We start from the raw sequence: 15236 nt of genomic DNA, 5'->3' as shown, positions 1-15236 counted from the left end.
AGCTGGGAGGGCGAGCCCGGTAGGTTGGGAGGGTCGGTTCACCCCTAAACTTGGCTTTTTCCAGGAACAAGCTGGAAATAAATAGGTTTAAAAAGAAGGAGAGGAGAGAGAGAGAGGCAGTGCAAGGACCATGTGGAGCTGGCAGCCCTGCTGTCTCCCAACAAAGGCGCTTTGTTCTCCTGGCAGCACAACTTGACCTGTGAGATAAGTGTTTTGCTGGCCCTGGAGCAGCTCCTTGCGTGAGGTCTCGAGTCACCAGGGTTCTCTGGCTGTCGGGCTCTGCGGTCTGGCAGGTTTCTTCCCCAGGGATGGCTGCTAAACCATCCCGGCAGGAGATCTGGTGGTCTGCATCCTGCTCGGGGCTGTGTCTCCGTGCCACAGGTGCTGCGTAGAGGGAGAAGCCGGGCACGAGGCTGGCTGAGGAGGACAGAAGCTGGGTGACAGCCTTAGGGCAGGGACAGGGGACACAGAGGGGTCTCGACTCACTCTGCAGCTCAATGGAAGCCCCAAGTCTGCCCAGCACCTGCCAAACCCCTGTGAAGCTGCCGTGAGGGACATCAGAGCTCCTGGATCTCTTGGACCACGGTTCAGAAGCCTGAACGTGGGGATGTGGTGCCCTTCGGGGCGCTCTGCTTCCCCACCAAGCCCCCCACCACCGCAGCAGAAGGGCTTGAGGCTCCTTAGATCCTATCTCACAACTGCTGGTCCCCTGCCAGGTGTCTCCAGTCCCTCAAGGCATCTCGGAGAACATCGAATGCCTCTCTTGCACCCTCATCATCTCCCATCTTCCCTCAAAAAGCCTCCAAGCCCAGCACAGGACTTGCAGACCCCCAAGGCTGGGACTGCCCGTGGGTGCGCTCAGCCCCTCTCAGCACCCCCTATGTCCTCAGTGCCGCGGTGGTACCCACAGCACCAGTCTGGGTGGCGTGGGGCCACCCGGTCCCAGCGTGGAGCTTGCTCCGTGGAGGCTGATGTTCTTCAGCTGCTTGGTGGGGTCTTCCCAGCTTCGGGGCCCTTCAGGAGGGTTTGGAGGAGGATGGGGAAGGGACCACCTTGATCCACCATGACTTGGGGTCTCTGCACGGGGGAGAAAGGCTCCCCACTCCTGCAGTGAAGAGGGGTCACTCGGGCTTTCATTGAGTCATGGAGAAAAACCATGCTTTGGTCCCGGAGACCTTTAGTGTGGTCCATGGTGACGCTTAAATCTATTTTTATGAAACTTTGAAGAGCTCACTGGCCTGGTCTTTGGCCTGATGGTGATAAGTGTCCTCGCTAGGAGCAAATGTCCCTCTTGAGCCAGGTTAAAAGGTGACAATAAGGTGTCCAAGCATCTCAAGAAGTTCTAAGGGGAAAGGGAAGGAGAAGCAGAGAGTGAGGTGGAGCCAGAGGAAGGTGACATGTGGCCCAAGGCAGGAATCGGTGGTGTGATGGGAACTCGACGGCCCTGGCAGGGATGTGGCAGAGCCCCTGCGGGGCGCAGACGCAGCTGTGGCCAAAAGGAGCTTGGAGCAAGCCCAGAAGAAGTTGTAGAAGCTGCTCCAGCTGCACGTGGCCAAGGGAGGGTGGGAGGGTGTGGGGTGGGTTGTGTCCCGAGTCTTTAATATTTTTGGTGATACAGGAGGGAGTCCCCATGAAACCCTCGGCCTGCGTCGGGCCATCCCCAGACCACCCTTTTTATAAATGGAAATATTTTGATTATCCCGTTATTAACTCCCCAAACTTACTTGCAGCTCCCCGAATGAAGAGCATTTGGAGTTCCAGAAGGCTTTGTACAGGACGGATGCCAGGAGCTCCCTAGACCTGCGCAACATGACGGTCAGCAGCGGCGTGACATGGGACGCCACCACCCTGGAGACAAGAGCGGGTGATGGGAGAGAAGAAAGCACTTTAGAGAGACTCTCTAGCTTGAAGGACTCGAAGGAGGCGCGGTGTGTGAAGGAGTCGTCGTTCGCCATGGAGCCCCAGGTTGTCAATCCGGTGCAGGTGGATCCCGAGCAACTGGAGAGCGACCCTGAGGACCTGGATGGTGGCACAGCGGCAGCAGAGACGCCTGGCCCTTGCGCTGGGGCATCGGTTGGCAGTGGAGAAGAGAAATATCTTCAAAATGAACCAAAGCAACTCGAAGGCCTCAGCAAAGAGCACTTAGAGAAAAGCAAGAGGGGAATCCAGAGGGTTGACTGGATTTCCAGACCCACCAAAAGCCCGAGTCCTCACTACAAAGATATAAACAAACCGACAGATGTAGCAGCCACCTTGCCCTTTCGGGGACAGGCCGTGCGTGAAGTGCCTCCTCCTCTGACCCCCACGGTGTTCAGAAAAACGCTAAACCCTGTCCTCAGCAAGTCCAAATCCCTGGAGAGCTCCTCATCCCACAGGAAGGGGCTGATGGTCGACTCAGACTTGGGCGAGATCAACCCGCTCAACACGGCTGAGTGGACGATCCAGAAACCAGGTCTTCAGCTCGGCGCGGACCTCGGCGTCGGCAAACAGTCCTGGACGGTAAATGCTGAAGATTCGGTGGAGCGGATCCCGTTGATGTCCCTGGAGCCGGCTCCCTGCAGCTCCTATGACATCGAGATGAGGCCCTACATGTGCAGCGTCTTGTTGGACGAGCAGGGGAAGGAGGAGCTGGCCCCAGAGGAGGACCCGACGGTGTACACCTGCATCGAGTGCAGCATTTACTTCAAGAAAAAAGAACATTTGATGGATCACATGCTTCAGCATAATCGCGGACCAGGGAGGGACCAAGACAGGGATGCTCTGGGGGGGCAGTGTCAGTTCTGCTGCAACGAGTGCGGCTGGGCCTTTGGAGACCCCACCTCTTTGGAGCAGCACAAGAGGCTCCACCAAGAGTCCAGGGAAAAAATTATCGAAGAGATCCAGAAGTTGAACGAGTTTCCAGACGAAGGGCGGGAAGCCCGGCTGCAGTGCCCCAAGTGTGTCTTTGGCACAAACTCCTCCAAGATCTTTGTCCAGCACGCCAAGATGCACGTCAAGGAGAGGAAGGACCAAGGGGCGAAGAACATGAATCTCTTTGGAAGCACGGGCAGTGGAGAAATACGGGATAGCCCCGTGCACGGCATCTACAAACACTTCAAACCAAATGAACACGCGTCCCTGCAGATGCAGGTACCACCTCACGGCAGCAGCAAAGGGCTCAGCACCTGTATGCTCTGCAGCTTCCCGGCCCCCAATGAGAACATTCTCAAGGAGCACATGAAATACGCCCATTCCCACCTTTCCTGGGACACGGAGGTGTACGAGGAGGATCCCAATCAACCGGGAACCAGCAGAGATGCCTACAGCCCAGCCAGACCGGGCCGGTTTGCGGAGACGGATTATTTTGGCAAAGCAGACCGGCTTTTCCCTCCACCCCACCGAGAAAGCCCATCATCGCATTATGAAGCCGTCCACGGTTTCGCCCTGACTCACCCGAGACTCGACAAAAGCAACGGGGCTACTAAAAAGGACTACCAGGCGTCGGGGTTTCATGCCAGAAAAGCAGCTCCCTACGCTGCCCCCCACAAAAACCTGGGCTTGTCTGGTTTTCCCTCCGCAAAAGCTTATTCCCAGTTCGCTCTGCAGCAGCTGAAAAAAAAAGCCGCGGCTCAGCACCTCGAAGGAGAAGGTGACGGTCTCAGGAGCCACCCGATGGCGCTGGAAGAACTCAGGCACAAGTGGGTGTTGGCCAACGACGCGGGGAGCACGGAAGAGGAGATCTCCGTAAGTGCAGAGATGGATTTGGGCGAGAACAGAAGCGTCAAACCCGTCAGCATCCCTCAAGCCGCCTTGGACCTCAAGAGGACGTTCAGAGACACCTTGAAAGCCACGGACTCTTTGATCGCTTCGGAGGAGCAGCAGCAGCAGTTGCGGAAGATGGTCCCCATCGTCTTGCTGGAGGAGGTGAACCTGCACCCCAGGGCGACGAAGCGGCCCCGGGGGAAGCCGTTCAAGAAGAAAACAACGCTCCCTTCCCAGGAATTCATGATGGAAGAGCCCCTTCCCTTGGATATGCTCCTGTTGGATGCTCCTCTGGAGGGTCCTCTGGAGCTTGACGACCTCTTGGACTCCGACTCACCCATGTTGAAGAACGAGGAGAGGAAATGTCCCTACTGCCCAGACAGGTTCCACAACGGCATCGGGCTGGCGAACCACGTGCGGGGCCACCTCAACAGGGTGGGGGTGAGCTACAACGTCCGTCATTTCATCTCAGCGGAAGAAGTGAAAGCTATTGAGCAAAAATTTTCCTTCCAAAAGAAGAAGAAAAAAGGTAGTATGTATTCAATTCACCATGCTTTCTATTTTCTTGTTTTAATCAGTGGGGTTTTCCCCTCCCACCAAGAACTGGGTACGTATGGTATCGCAGCCGACCTGAATGGCGGTGGCCACGGCACAGCCGGTGGCATGTGGTTGACCCCGGTGCGATAAGCCCCTTCCCCCATCCTTGCCGCAGAGGATCACCCGGTCCAGGGGGTTTAGCGGTGCCGCTGACTCTCTGTCCTTCTTTCTGCAGTTGCGAACTTCGACCCGAGCACTTTCAGCCTGATGCGATGCGAGTTCTGCGGGGCCGGTTTCGACACGCGGGCGGGTCTCTCCAGCCACGCCAGAGCCCACCTGAGAGACTTTGGTATCACCAACTGGGAGCTCACCATCTCGCCCATCAACATCCTCAAGGAGCTGTTGGCCAACTCCTCGGAGCATCCGATGCTGCAAGCGGCGATGGGAGCTGAGCCCTCGTCCCCGAGCCGAGAGAGGGAAGCTCACGGCTTCGTGCCTCACAAGAGCATGACCCCCATGTCCGAGTGCAGCATCCCACGCTCTCCTCTCTCCCCGTTCCCCCCGTCGTGGGGAGACGAGTCCCTGCAGTCCTACAGAGACGGTAAGTGGTCCCAAATTTTCATAACCCCGGACCCATCGCGTCTCGCAGAACGGAGCCTTGCCGGAGGGCAGATTTTTACAGGGAAGGGTTTAGTCGCCGTAACCTGGCATTGATTTAAGTCTCCATCGTTGACGCTGTGTGTCCTGTGGAATCCCACGCCGGCTTGGCGGCAGGGGCGTGGAGATGCCGGCGGATGAAAGAGCCGAGCGGCGCGGTGGCTGGAGGGGTTGCGTCTTGCCATGGAGCTGCGCTTGGGGCGCTCGGGCTTTGGTTGTTGGAAAAGCGTCGTGGTTAGGAACAGGGTTTCTGTCGGGGCTTTGTAAATCCCTGGGGCAGAACGTGGGTGGAAGGAAGGAGAAGAGCGTGGTCGCTGGTGCCAGCCCAGCCTGGCAGCGCTCAGCCACGCAGAGGGCAGGATGCGACCTCGGGGCTGGGGATCTGTCTTTACCCCGCAGCTCCTTGTTTTTCCTGACCATGGTGGGACGTGTAAAAGGTCTTTCCCGAATGGATTTGGGGCTGAGCTGGTCCTGCTCCATCCATGGAGCTCCAGACTATTCAAACAGGATTATTTATTCCAGAGCAGAGCCCATCCCAAACAGCTTCCAGGTTTCTCTTGCAAAGCACCACAAAACTGAGCTCATACCAAAAACTTTGCAACGTCCTGTGCTTCTAAAGTCTTAAAAACTTCCTCCTGCATGAGGAAAAGCAACAACCTACTGACGCCTGTTGCTTCTGGCAGCATCTTGAAGCCTTTGAAGCAGCTTCTTTAGGTGCTGCTCAGCCTAATCCGACGTTAGATCCATCCCTGCAGCGAGAAGCTCGCTGGCTTTAATCGAAATATCAAAAAGCCTGTCATCCCACCTCTCCAGGCTACTCCACGTGCCTGACTGCTCTTTGGAACGAGCATTGAGCACCACAAACGCAAAATAAAAAAAAACCAAATAAACCCAAATTCTTGTTCCCCAGTATGGCAAACCTCGGAGGATGAACGGCCACCAGCCCAGGGTGGTAGCCAGTGCCAACGTGAGGTGGTTTTGGAGGGTTTCCCTGGGTTTCTGCTGCCTCTGGCCATTCTTTGGCAATTTTTGTATCTCCCAGTGCCCAGAATTTATTGGCACGAGCCTTTAGAGATAGCGCCACCATTCGGAAAAACTAGGGCTTGGGTATTTTGTGATGAAGAAGGGTGGAAAGTGTCTCGGTGAAGAAAATGTGGCCGCCTTTCAGCAACAACCACTTAGTGGAGTAGAGGCGAGTGCAGTTCTTCATGCGGCAGATCTCCTATCGAATGTCCCCGATGTGAAGTTTGGTTGGTTTTTTTTTCCACTTCTTAAAAATGGGTCACGTCTTGAAATACGATCTCGCTTATCGGTTTGGGCAACATACTCGAGGGTTTTTTTTCAGCATGTGATGTTGGTCCTGGGCTGGGAACGGCTCCTGCTCCTCGCCGTGCCCCTCACCCGTCGTTTTGAAATGCTGGTGGGTGAAATCAGGTTGGAAATTGTCCTTCTAGGTAAAAGTCGTGGGATCAGAGCTCGGTTTTGGTCTGTTTAGGTGTTGTGTTTCCACCCAGATAAGGCTGAGGACAGATGTCCTCACGTGGGGTGACCCACCTCGCGTGGGGTGAGCGTGACCTGCGCAAGGGCAGGAGCTCAAACACCCCCTTAGGTGTCCTGCGCTCCCAGGTTTAACCTTGCGAGCTCTGTCTGCTTACGAGTTTTGTCGTCGGGGGCCAAGAAAATGGGTAAATTTGGAAAACTTCACAATCCCCGGCTCGGCAACCTGTTGTGTAACCAAAGCATGCACAGGGGATCCTGTGGAGATAGGGATCTAGGGACAGGTCAGGTGGAGATAGGGATCTGGGGACGGATCAGGTGGGGGTAGGGATCTGGGGATGGATCAGGTGGGGGTAGGGATCTGGGGACAGATCGGGTCGGGGTAGGGATCTGGGGACGGGTCGGGTGGGGGTAGGGATCTGGGGACGGGTCAGGTGGAGGTAGGGATCAGGTGGAGACAGCAATCTGGGGATGGATCCGCTGGAGACAGGGATCTGGGGACGCCTTCTGTATTTAAATCCCAGCCTGAAGGCTCTTTGGTTACCCACCCCAGCTCATGGAGACGACTCCAAGCCCTTCCCCGTTCTGCTTCCAGCCCCACATGACACTTTCAGGGCACTCCGCGCTGCAACTCTCTGTTGCAACCGATTTCGGCACGCAGCAGCACCCGCGGCGTTGCAATATTTATTTAACTCTTGCTCTGGGTCCGGCTGCGAGGATGCAGCTGAGCAAACAGGGGAGCAGGTTGGGTGATGGGGAGTGCCAAACCCGTCGCTGGGAGGATTTCGGCTGGGTTTTTTTTGTGCCCGTTTGTCACTCCGAATCGCTTGTGTGAGAGCTCAGGTGAGCTGCCTGCTTCGGCAGGGGTGTTTGTGGCCGTGCCGAAGCCTCGACCGCAGCTCCCGGGCTGGAGCCGGGAGTCAGCATTAGGGCACCTGCTTAGCCCGGCACCCTCTGCCTGTCTTTTATCCAAATTCCACAACGTACAGTTTGTTTAAGCCACATGAACGAGATAAAAGCTGTTTGCAATAAAGGTGGGAGGATCTGGCAGGGCACCGGACCCGGCGGTGTCTCCATGCCGCGGTGCCGACAGCCCCGTGCTGCAGCAGTGGTGATGCTGTCGGTGCCCTGGGCTGATGTCGCGGCTCAGAATCCACAGGCAGCTCTGCAAACCGCTTCCTGCTTCCTTCCTCTGTGCTTCCAGTGAAGGAAACAGCCAGAAGGTCTCTGCCAACGTCACAAGATGCCTCCGGAGCCGGTTGAGCTCAGAATATCGGTAGACCCTTAACCGAAACCCTCCAAGCACTCCGGGGAGAAATCCCCCTTTTTTTGGGGGGGGGGGTGGGGAGACCTTGGTGAGCAGTTGGCTGCGGTTTGTGGTTTCTAACGAGGCTGCAGCGGGAAACAAAGGCGGAGGATTCAGCTCTGGGTGTTGGGAGATCGATTTGATGTGCACGGTGGTGCTTTTCCTCCTTGGGTTCATAAGCAAATCGCTGCGACACCCGAGGGTCTCCGTCCTCGTGGGGTGAAGCATCACCTCCCAGAGCTGTTCACAGGTGGGACGCGAAGGAGGAACAAAGAGCAGCACTGGGAAAGGGCCATGGGTTAAACATTTGCCAGTTTGCTGGTATCCTACCCTTGGCTGCTTGTTTAAAAACAAAAGAAACCCCAAACCAACCTCTTTAAGCAAAACTAAAAGTCAAAGGGAGGAAGTAGGTGTTGGGGTCAGTGGTGAGAACTTGGGTTTGGCTGCACTGGTGGGTTGGATGGGAGCGTGGGTGGCAAACCCAGGATGTTTTGAGATACTGGGGGGATCTTGGAGGTTACCAGTTCCCTCACGGAGCCTCCACCACTGTCCTTAGCACCCGCGCTGGCCTCACCCTTAGGAAGCTGACGGGGTCGTTGGTTTTCTCAGTATCTAAACCCATCGTTGGTTATCTCGGTAAGCAAAGACAACGGTTTCTGCTCTTCTGTAGATCCATATCTGTCAGTCTCCAGGTTTTGGCCATGGTTTCAGACCACTGATCATTTGCAATTCCCTCCCTGGTATGTCTGAACCCTCCACGGAATTCTGCGCTTAACGTGGGACGCGTCCCAGATGCGGTGCCGTGGAGAGCAGGAGGGATCTCTTGGCTCTCGCCCATCCCAGGACGCAGCAGGGGTTGCAACATTCGCTCTGGTTTGGTTTTGAACAGCTTAAAAGTCTGAAAACTGTTTGGTTTGGGGTTTTTTTTTGCCCCCTCGCCCCTTTTCTGTGAGACCGCTCGTTCTTCGGCTGTCCCCAGTGGAGCTGGTGGCTTCTCTGAGGAGGTCCCCGTGCTCAGCGGTGGCTTCCCCCTCTCGCTGTGATGGCTGGAGGTGTGCCCTGCTGCCGCAGCCGCCTCCGTCAAGCCCAGCTTGGCTCATTAGCGAGGCTGTTTATGTATCTCCTGGCTCCCAGCGTTTTGGCAGCCACCTCGGAGAACACGTGGCGCTTCTTGGCAGGCGTTGAGAAGCGTTAGGCAATTGCATCCTCTCCAAAACGGCTCGCAGCTCCCCCTCTTCGTAGCCTGCCTCGCCTCGCTCCGTTGCCTGGACTGCTTTTGCAGGCTGGCCACCATCATCCTGCCCTTCTCCCCCCTTTCCCCCCCCCCCAGATTTAATTCCCCAACTGTCCCATACTGCAAGGTCTTCTGCTAGAGTGAGATTTCTTCTCCTGATCTGCTCCCGTGCAGGCAGAGTGATGTTTCACCACATCTGGGAGTAGGAGCAGGCGTGAATTTACTGGTTGACCTACCCCCCACGCAGAGTCTTTCCTTCTGGAGTGCATCAGACGTGGCGTGGGTTTTCAGGAGCATGAGGAGAGGGCAGGGAATGATTCTGTAACTCCTTCATCTGGTACTTGCTCATCTTCAGCCCCCACATGAGGACTGAGCTTGCCCCTACCATGCCCAGGGTCCTGCCTTGGCTAGAATGTCTTTTCCCTCTCTAGAACATAAAAAAGAAGAAACATTCTTAGGATCTCCTGGGTTGCAAGAGACCCACGAGGATCATCGAGCCCAACTCCAGATGCCACACGGGGCAACCTACACATTAAACCCTGTATCTAAGAGCGTTCTCCAAACTCTTCTTGGACACCAGCAGGCTTGGAGCCATGACCTCATCCCTGGGGAGCTTGTTCCATGGAAAACTCTTTCCCAATGGCCAGTCTGAACTTCCCTTGATGCCACTTTAAGTTGGTCCCTCACGTCCTATCGCCAGGCACCTGGGAGAGGAGATCAGCACCTCCGTCCCCGTTGGCCATCACAAGGAAGCTGGAGGCAGCGATAAGGTCCCTCCTCAGCCTCCTCATCCCCAGGCTGACCGACCCTGATGGCCTCAGCCACTCCTCCCAAGGTTCTGCTTGAGTCCTTCCACCATCTCTGTTGCCCTCTCTGATGTTCTTCTGTCCTCCTTAAAATGGTGGAGCTCCAAAGCACCCACAACACTCAAGGTCAGGTCACACCAAGATATGGGACAATCACGACTTTCAGTTTGCTATGGACACGTTCTAATATTTTTTTATGTCCTCCTTAGATTGTGGAGCCCAAAATTTGCCCACAGGCTCAAGGCCAGGTCACACCAAGATGTGGGACAACCACATCTTTCACCTGGTTTGCTCCACTGGGCTGGGACACAGGTGGCCCTTCTGGCTGTGCCTCCGGTGGAGCTTCTCATGGGCCAAAAGCCCCAGGTCCCTCTGCAGGGCTGCGCTCCTGGACACGTGGAGAACTGGGAGCTCCTTCCAGTAGACGACGAGTGAAAAAGGGACAGGGTCTGAGTGTCCAGGGCTCCAAAACTGATTTTAGGGGTGTCCTGGGGGAACCCTGGTGTGATCCACTCTGAGATACGAGCAGGCAGAGGCCCTACAACTCCTTGGATTCCTGCCCCCGCCCCCCCCTTTTCATCCAGGGGGTGCAAGCTGCCAGGGCCAGGAGGAGCCCATGGTGCCTGGCATGGGGACAACCACAGCCTCAGCAAGAGGCTGGCGGAGATCAGGAGGGGAAGGCACAACCAGGGCTGGAAGAGGACTTTTATTATTATTTCTTACTAGATTTTACAGGGTTTTTTTGAGCCTCATTTCTTCCTCGACTCTTTGACTGGAGAGGAAAGACCTTGGCACAGCTCAGCAGCAGCTCCGATCTCCACCCTGACCTTTTCTTCCTTGTGGTCACCCTCCACGAAGGAACCAAGTTGCTCTGTGGACGTGGCCTTTCATCCTCCTTTCTGTCGAGGAGCGACGCCTACGCGTCCTGTGGTGGCCGTGTTCATCGCGGACAAACGGATTAACAAAACCTTCCGGAGATCTGGACCTGCCCCCAGGTGCTGGTGCCAGCTCCAACTCCAAAGCCAGGTCAGGTTGCTCAGGGCCATGTCCCGTTGAGTTTGGAGAGGGTTGGAGGTGCCACCACCCCTCTCGTGGGTTAATGTGCCCTGAGGACCCTCCTGAGGTTACGGCTCTCAGGGTCACGCTCTCCTTTTGTGTCGTTTTTTCTGATTTTCCTCCCTCTGTGCTTGTTCGCTGCTCACCCACAGCCTGACCTACTTTCTCCCATCTTTGATTCCTTTCTTGAGTTCCAACGTGAAGAGCTCGCGTTGGCCTTCTGCTCCCCTTCCCTCCTTCCCCTGCACGGGGATAGCACCACCATTGCCCTTGATACTCTTTTTCTCCCAGTCTCTGAAGATTTCGGATGGTAGGCAGCGCCACAGGGAGGCCATACGTCAGGTTTTTAGCCTGGATTTGAGCTCCCATTTTCACCACTGCCGATTTATGGCCACCAGAGACGTGAAATCTCTCAACCAGGTCTTCCAGCACAGGAATCGCAGAGTAAGGATCCCTGGGGGCAGCACTGGAAGGCAGATGGTCACCGTAACCTATTTCAATCTTGGCAACCGAGGGTAGAAATTGTCCCTTTCATCATGTTTTGGGGAGACCCTGGTTTGTAAGTGTTGGAGAAGGGGATGTTGTAGGGGGGGGAGCCCCGAGCTGGGATGACCCGGGGTACCCACGGGTCCTGCAGCCACCTCCACGTCCCAACGGGAGGACAGCAGAGAAAGGAACAGCATCGATTCCTTGTCTTTCTCCTCTCCCTGTTCAATTTGGGCGAGCTGTGCCTGCCACACCAATTCCTTATGACCTCCTCCTCCTCCTGACGTTTTCTCCAGCTTTTTTAACCCGAGGAGAGGTTTTTTACCTTACCACCCCAGTGGAGAAAGAGGAGAAGGACTTGAAGCGGAGTTCGTCGGCAGCCCGTCCTCCTCGGCAGAGCCAGCAAGGGGAAGCACCACGTTTAAAATGATTTGATGGCTCAAAAGCGTGACAGGGAGCTGGCAGAAGCTCCTTGGCAAGGAACCGGCTTGCACGGCGCTCTGGATGCTGTAGGCTGGCCAGCCGAGACAGATGCTTTCATCCTCACCCCAGACGGAGCCCGATAGTGAGCCAGCGAGCAGGCAGCTCTGCCCGTCCCGGCATTTCCCATACCCCTGGTTGCCTTCGCTGGATATTTTTCAGGAAGATTTGGCTCAAATTCGAGGGAATCGGAGTTTTTTCAGTCCACAGGGCAAAGCTGAGCTCTGCAGCTGGGAAGCGGCACTGGCTGCTCCAGAGATCATCCCTTGAATCCGGGTTAAAGCAGCAGGTTATCCTACCGGAGCATTTTTGCAGGTGCAATGGGATGTCAACTGTGACGAGGGGCTTTTCCCTCCCCTGTTCTGCCCGTGGTTTGTTGAGAATTGGGGTGAAGGTGTTTCATGGCTCCTTGAGAACTTGTGACTGTGCTACTGTGAGCGCGTCTCCCCCGAAAACCGGCCAGGATAAGACCCGCCGTGTCGTCACTGCACAGAGACCGGAGCCCCTGGAGACCTCTGGTTCCTGCTGCAGGCTTTGAAACTCCCTAAAAACATCAGGATTTGGCCCGTCGTGGCTTCTTTAACCTCGCAGAAGCCGATGGTAGATGGATTAAGCACCTACCATCCGTTTTTAAGCCCTCTTGCAATACCAAAGGAGGTATTTGAACCTCCAGAGCTTCCCCGTGGTAAAAAAATGAAGTGTCCAGGGTGGGTCTGATTCTGTTTTCGCTGTGGCTCTCGCGGGCTGTCTCCTTTTCCCCAGCTGGCCCTTCTTGGTTTGTTTTTGTTGATGTACTCTGGGAGCCTCAGGCGGGTTTGCCATCGCACGTGGGTTTTCCTGGTGGAATTACGGACCAAATCAGCCGGCTTTGAACGCCGTTTTTCAACTCTTAAGCCCAGAAACCGTAAGGAAACACTTGTGGCCATGCTGCTCTGCTTTTCCTTCCCCAGGGATGTGAGGAGGAGAATGGGGCTGAGCAGAACCTGGCCAAGGTAACGATTACACGCTCCATCTTTCTGTATTTCTATTTTAGGCTCCGTAACTTTTATTGATCTGTAAGTTCCTTCAGTTAGAGCCACATTCCTTCACCCTGATGTTCCAGGAGTGGATGGGGATGGTTCCTGCAGGATTGGGTCATCTCCTCACCACTGAGGTTAACGGTCTGCGCTCATTACGGCTGCTTTGCAATCCAGGTGGATTTTTTTTTTCCCCCACTCTGGGTGGATTTTGGGTTCCTATACATGGTTTCCATCATTCCCTTTTCTGACAGGACCCGCTCTTTGCCTTGGGCAGCGCGGCTGGGCCTCCCTTTGCCGGGCTTGCTCTCTCCCAACACCTGCTGTAATTTGGGGATAGCTCTCGCCAAAAATGTGGCGTCCTCAGCTGGCTCCAGCGCTGCTCCTTGGTTTCCTTGGGAATGGGGCTTTCAGGGAGGCTTTGCCGAGTTGCCTCGTGTCCCGTTGAGTCAGTGCTCCGGCATTATTGGGGACCCCCTGCTCTGAGGAGGGGTCGCAGTGCCCGATGAGGCGGCTGATGTCCGTGTGTCCCCGCTCTGGGCAGAGGATTGCTTCACTTTTTGCTTTTTGTTGCTTTTTTGGGGGGTGGTTTGAACAGAAACCCGCTCCCTGTGGCAGCTGGGGCTGTGGCAGAGGGATGGGGATGGAGAAAGGCCATGGGTGGCCTTTTCCATCTCGGGAGGTGTCCAGATGGTGCTGTCGGCTGGGTATGGGGCTGGGGCAGCCCCACACAAGCCATGGGGGATGGGGAGAGCCCTGGTAGGGGAGGGGGGGTGAGCCAGGGGCTGGGGGGCAGCAGGCACCATGGGGTGCCTGTGGGGCAGGGCTGTGAGGGGGACCACGGAGGGCCATGGGGCTGGGGGGCAGCAGGCAGCAGGGGGGCCTGTGGGGCTGGAGCTTTGAGAGGACCATGGAGGGACGTGGGCCACAGGGCTGGGGGGCAGCAGGTGCCATCGGGGGGCCTATAGGGCTGGGCTGGAGGTTTGAGAGGACCATGGGGGGACATAGAGCCTGGGCCTGTGGGGCAGCAGGCCCCACTGGGGGCCTGTGGGGCTGGGCTAGAGGTGTGAGGGGACCATGGAGGGCCATGGGCCATGGGGCTGGGGGGGGGCAGCAGGCCCGTGGGGCTGGGCTGGAGGTGTGAGGGGACCATGGGGGGACATGGACCCTGGGGCTGGGGGGCAGCAGGCCCCTTTGGGGGCCTGGGCTAACGGTGTGAGGGAACAGTGGAGGGACATAAACCTGGGGCCTGGGGGGCAGCAGGCCCATGTGGAGGTCTAGACCCTGGGGCTGGAGGTGCGAGGGGACCATGGAAGGACATAGATCTGGGACCTGTGGGGCAGCAGGCCCCGTTGGGGGACCTGTGGGACTGGATTGTGAGGGGGACCATGGAGAGATATGGGGCTGGGGGGCAGCAGGCCCATGTGGGGGCCTAGACCCTGGGGCTGGAGGTGTGAGGGGACCATGGGGGGACATGGGCCGTGGGGCTGGGCCCGGCCCCTGCCCCATATCGCAGCCGGGGCCCAGTAGGCAGAGCCAGGCCCTGTGGGGCCCGGGACCCCCGGCCGCCTGGGTACGTCCGTCCTGGGGCTGAGCTGGGCCTGGTCCCGGGGCCTTGTCCGGTGCCTGCAGACCTGGGCCGAGCAGCCCCCTCCCCACCGCACTGCTCGATCGCTCGGCGCTCCCCCCTCCACCCTGCCGCCACCTCCCGCGCGTCTCTCCGCGGGGGGCGCCGATCGCTCGGCACTCGACCTCCCGCCCCGGGGAGCGCCCCTTCCCGCCCCCCCACCCCCCCCATCACTCGGCGCTCGACCGCTCGGCCTGGCGGGCGGGCGCGCGCGGCTCGGCGCTCGGCCTAACGGCCTGGCGGCCGCCCCGCATGTGCCGGAGCCAAGATGGCGGCCTCCACCTCCTCGCAGCCCAAAGTGACAAAAGCGGCGGCGGCGCCGCGACCCCGGGACCGGGACCGGGGTGGGGACGGCGAACCCGAGCCCGAGGCGGCGCCCGAGCCGGGTGAGGCCCCCTTTTCCTCCGCCGACCCCGCCCCGCCGCGCCCGGGCCCACCCGCGGCCCCCACCCCACCCCCCCCTTCCCCCGCCGCAGCGGCGGGCCCGGCCGGGGGCCGCCGCCGTTCCAGGCCCGGCACTGACGGGGGAGGGGAGGGGAAGGGAGGGGGGGGGCCCGGTGGAGGCCGCTGTCGCCGAGCCGCCGCCCTCCTTTGTCCGTGCCCCGGCCTCGCTTTGTTCCTCACGGGGGCCCCGCCATCCCCTCGGCGGGGCCCCCAGGCCTGGCCTGGCCGTTCGCAACGGGCCGCGCCCGGTTTCTGTCACTGCTGGGGGCAAGGGCGGGGGTGGGGGGCGGGGGGGGAAGCCTTTCCCTTCCTCTCCGCCCCCCCGGGGCGGGGGGGGGGGGGGGCACAC

General features: G+C 57.9%; 1 protein-coding gene across 6 annotated transcripts in view; it reads left to right on the top strand.

Annotated features, from left to right (window-relative positions):
* WIZ (WIZ zinc finger) overlaps window positions 1-15236 on the top strand; it is a 61651-nt gene that overhangs the window by 37210 nt on the left and 9205 nt on the right. For 4 of the 6 annotated variants that reach the window (XM_056325909.1, XM_056325907.1, XM_056325910.1 and 1 more), the window contains 2 exons: window positions 1731-4273; window positions 4514-4879. In XM_056325909.1, coding sequence (XP_056181884.1) covers window positions 1731-4273; window positions 4514-4879 — 2909 coding nt within the window. Of the gene's footprint in view, window positions 1-1730; window positions 4274-4513; window positions 4880-14671; window positions 14830-15236 lie in introns of those variants that run through there. The other 2 variants (XM_056325908.1, XM_056325912.1) reach the window with 2 other exon arrangements.

This window comes from Falco biarmicus (genome assembly GCF_023638135.1).
Source record: "Falco biarmicus isolate bFalBia1 chromosome 13 unlocalized genomic scaffold, bFalBia1.pri SUPER_13_unloc_2, whole genome shotgun sequence".
Classification (NCBI taxonomy): Eukaryota; Metazoa; Chordata; class Aves; order Falconiformes; family Falconidae; genus Falco; species Falco biarmicus.
Note: the sequence above shows the minus strand (reverse complement) of the source record. Positions and strands in the feature narration are given on the sequence as shown.